The sequence below is a fragment of the Gavialis gangeticus genome, unplaced genomic scaffold, assembly GCF_001723915.1.
Source record: "Gavialis gangeticus isolate Ggan-Ray unplaced genomic scaffold, GavGan_comp1, whole genome shotgun sequence".
Lineage (NCBI taxonomy): Eukaryota > Metazoa > Chordata > Crocodylia > Gavialidae > Gavialis > Gavialis gangeticus.
In genome coordinates, this window is record NW_017729011.1 from 21,119,076 (window position 1) to 21,122,996 (window position 3,921).

Below are 3,921 nucleotides of genomic sequence, written 5' to 3' on the forward strand. Positions count from 1 at the left end.
GGGAAGTGACAACAGACCCCTTGCAGCAAGCCCTTTCTTCTCTTCCCAGAGTGTGCCTCCTGCCCCCTCTGAGAGTGACAGCAGCCCCATAGATAGTGATGATAGCATAGAGCAAGAAATCAGGGCTTTCCTGGCTGTCAAGGGACAGTCAGAAAGTCTCGTACCCAAGCCCAGTAATCTCTCCCATGCTATCTGCCTGCCTTCCTCTTCTGAGCATCATAACCTCACTGCTGGCTTTGAGCCTTCCCTCCCTAAAACATTTAAGCTATCACTGAGTCGGAAAAGGAGGCTTCGAGGAGAAAGCAAGGTAGCAAAACAGACTACACCAAAAAAACCAAAAGAGGTGGAAACTGGGTGTTCCCAACTAGGTAATAATAACAACTCACAGATGCCAGTGTTTCAAAATGAGTGTGGACTGAGCAGTCACAGAGAAGCCTGTGAAGTCGGAAGGTGTGGTAACAAAGAGATAAAAGGGCAGCTCATCTCTTGGGAGTTAACTGGGCATGATGATGAGCATGTGGCTTTAGACTCTGCAACCACTTTGGTGCAAGTTCACCAGAATGCAAAAGAACTATTAAAAAGTGCCATCCAAAGTCAAGAGAGAGATGATTCATCTGACAAAAGCAGTTCTCTGGACAGTGATGAAGATCTTGATAGTGCTATCAAGGACCTCTTGAAGTCCAAGAGGAAACTAAAGAAAAAGTCCAAAGACCAAAAAATTCAGTGCAGGAAGAAAGTCCGATTCAGTGACATGGAAATACAGGTGTTGGATGAGCTTGGCAGCGTTCAGCCAAGTGAGTGGGAGTCTAAAAGTCCCCCACTGCTGAAATGCAGCCTCTCAAAATCTAGACGAGAGACTAAGGAGAATGAAATGAGAAACCTCCAAAGCAGTATAAATGGCAGACTTCCAAAGGGAAGACCAGAAAACATAAAGAGCCTACAGTGTGAACTACAAGCTGACAGAGAAGGTAAACCTAAACCAGTTTGTAACCAGAATAATCTACAGGCTGCTAAAACTACAAGATGCCCTTTGAGCGCTCCGTCAGTGGCAGATGACAGCAGCTCAGTGGACAGCGACGACAGCATTGAACAAGAAATTAGGAAATTTTTGGCAGAAAAGGCCAAAGATCCTGTAAGCAATATGGGAATGCAGAAGGATAAAGGGACCACTGACCTGCTGAGAGTGGCTAAGCCAAGCACTAACAAAGGAAAAGCAAGGCTCCAACTACTTGAAACTGAGACTGGCCTGATATCAGCTCAGGGCAGAAAAACTAAGAAGGCACTTCAACAGAGTGGTGGCTTGAGAAGCTCTCGGGGAGCAGAAGGAAAAAGTGCAATAATGCATGATGGTGGGAAAAGTGTGTCCTTTGCAGAAAACATGTGCTTCCATACTACTGTTGAGTTGAAAGCTAAGCAAGGAAGGGCAGGGACTCAAGGTGATGTCAGGGGTGGTTCATCTGCAAAACAAAATGCAGCAGGTAAGAAGGACCTCTCTAGCTCAAAGCCCATGCAGAAAAGCTTTCCAGCCAAAAACAGCAGAGGTGACCCCAGTAAATTACATAACTGCTTGAAAGCGAAGCCTAATTCCAAAAGAAAAAGCACTTTTCAACTAAAAATTTCCAGCAAATTTATAGCTAGTCTGAAATATGCCCGTGAAAGGAAGAGATCCGAGCTTTTGAAAAGAAGGCAAAATGCAGAAAGTTCACTTCCTCTGAGCAGCCCTTCAGAAACGGAGGTAGCTCCCCCCAGTGGTTGTGAACTTAGGCCGGACAGCGAAGCTGTGTTGCAGAAGGAAAACTGTGATAGAGAGGAGAAGACAGGGTCAAAATACGCAACTTTTCCTCAAAAGCTCACAATAGAGGAGATCAATCTCCCTGTAGCAGAAATATGTGAAAAACCAGAGGCTTCTCCTTTGCAAGTTAGAGCTGAAGCAGATAATTATAGAAAGGATAAGACTTTGAGGGATGAGGAGATGAATCTCATTCCAGATCCAGGTCCTCCCCCATTGCAAGGGCCCAGCACGGCAGCAGTAAAAGATGACAGTGTTAGCACAGATATATGTAGCAGTGAGAGCCAAACCATGCACATTAAGGAAGAGGAAAGAGAGAGCCTGCCACGCAATAACAGTCAGGAAGAATCTGATTCAAGTTCAGAAGGGAAAATGTTAGTCCAGCAAAATGGGGAATGTGAATGCAAAGAGAACCAAGATGAGGAAGCATTAAACAGAGGTGATGCAGAATTTAGTGACGTAGCAATAGAGGAATGCCCACGTTCCTTGGTGAAAACCAAGCTATCAACTTTGTAAGTAACTTTTTACAATAACATTCAGCCTTTTTAGAAAATAATTATCAGTGTAAATAGCTTGATAAAGTTTGAGACTAAACTGAAAAAAGATGGGGGATACTGATCTATGTATATCATATATACACATGAATGTGAAGAAAACCTCCTATTTAACAGGTCTGTTGCAGAAAAATATACATAATTTTTGTAGGTTTTGGTAAATTATTTAAAGTGCTTTAAGGAGATATTTTTATAATGATTTTTAGGGTTTTCATTACGACATGATGTTGCAGTTAGCACAGTTGTCATAGACTTGATGATGATACCATTGCTAATTATGCTTTAAATTATATGGAGCATCTGAGCATAAGTACATCACAAGCAAACCTATTTGTGTGCATAATATATTGGCCAGCTGTTAAGAGATTCTAAGAGAAACCACAGCATTTGATAGCAATATTACGTTCTTGGAGTTGCTGACTTGGTGTTTCTTGTAATTAGAATGATTTTGGGCCAGCCCCTAATCATTTTCTGTGGGTCTCACTCTTGCCATGAGAAGTGTTCCCCCAGACCACGGAAGCTAACGCCTCTCTATTGAAGTCCATGCAGCTCCATGCATGTGAGGGGAGGTCTTTCTGTGTAGATCCAGTGGTAAGTTCAGGACTGTAATGTGGACGGTCTTTGAAGGCCTTGCTTCATATTAAGTGGTCTCAGCAATCTTAAAAACATACCATCTGAATGCTCCAAACACCTCTGGTTAGCAGCTATGACAAAGCACAGTTGCAGTTCAATACAGTCAATAACAAAATGGTTTTGGTAGATTGCACTAGAGCTGTATGCTACCTGTAGCATGCACGGCTGAAATAACTCTACAGCTATCCTTGAGTCTCATTTCGATGCCTACAATGAAACAATAACTTTTGACTTTACATTAAGTGTCTTTTTGGTAAGTGGCTCCTAAAAGATGCATTCTGTGTAAAATGTGATAGTCCTCTACAATGTTGTGCAATAGAGCAAACCCGGGCTTGCCATTGGAAGATGCAGCGATCGTTTTCTCAAAAGCTCTGGTTGGGCAACCTTTGTTTGAGTGAGATTCTATGGTATTTTCTATGCCTCTTTTTGATCCAAGTCCTACCTTCTCTCCCTTCCATCTATCCAGCATAAAATCACTTTTACTGACTCTAAATACCATTTCACTCAGAACAGGAAGGTCTCCATGCAGATTGGCACTGGCATACCCACAAGATGTGAATTAAAACTGATGCATGTTGGATAAGTGTATAATTCATGTTACGGCATGACTCCCTGGTTTTTTGCCTACTGTTTCTCTTGCAACAGACTCTGATAATGTGCATAAACTATTTAAGCACACAGAAACTCCTTGGCCCCACTGTCAACTTCCTAATGCAGTTTACTTCCATTAATGGAGTAATTGGTAAAACTGACTAGGAACATCATTTTCAAGGCTTTTGTAACAGCAGTGAACTGGCTGGGTCCTGTTAATTTCCAGGCTGCTCTTAGAGGCATATGACTCTCTGAGAAAGGAAGTCGGGAGCCTTAATGAGGTGGGAAGACCTTAGTTCAGGCTGCTTCTCTTTTTAATGAGCATTGCTTATATTGATTTGGATAAAGTGCGTA

The 3,921-nt window shown here is 42.5% G+C and overlaps 1 protein-coding gene across 3 annotated transcripts in view; it reads left to right on the top strand.

The window, feature by feature from the left end:
- PPP1R26 (protein phosphatase 1 regulatory subunit 26) overlaps nt 1-3,921 on the top strand; it is a 22,681-nt gene that overhangs the window by 6,848 nt on the left and 11,912 nt on the right. Inside the window, exon 2 of one of the 3 annotated variants that reach the window (XM_019510784.1) lies at nt 93-2,301. In XM_019510784.1, coding sequence (XP_019366329.1) covers nt 93-2,301 — 2,209 coding nt within the window. Of the gene's footprint in view, nt 1-5; nt 2,302-3,921 lie in introns of all 3 variants that reach the window. The other 2 variants (XM_019510785.1, XM_019510783.1) reach the window with 2 other exon arrangements.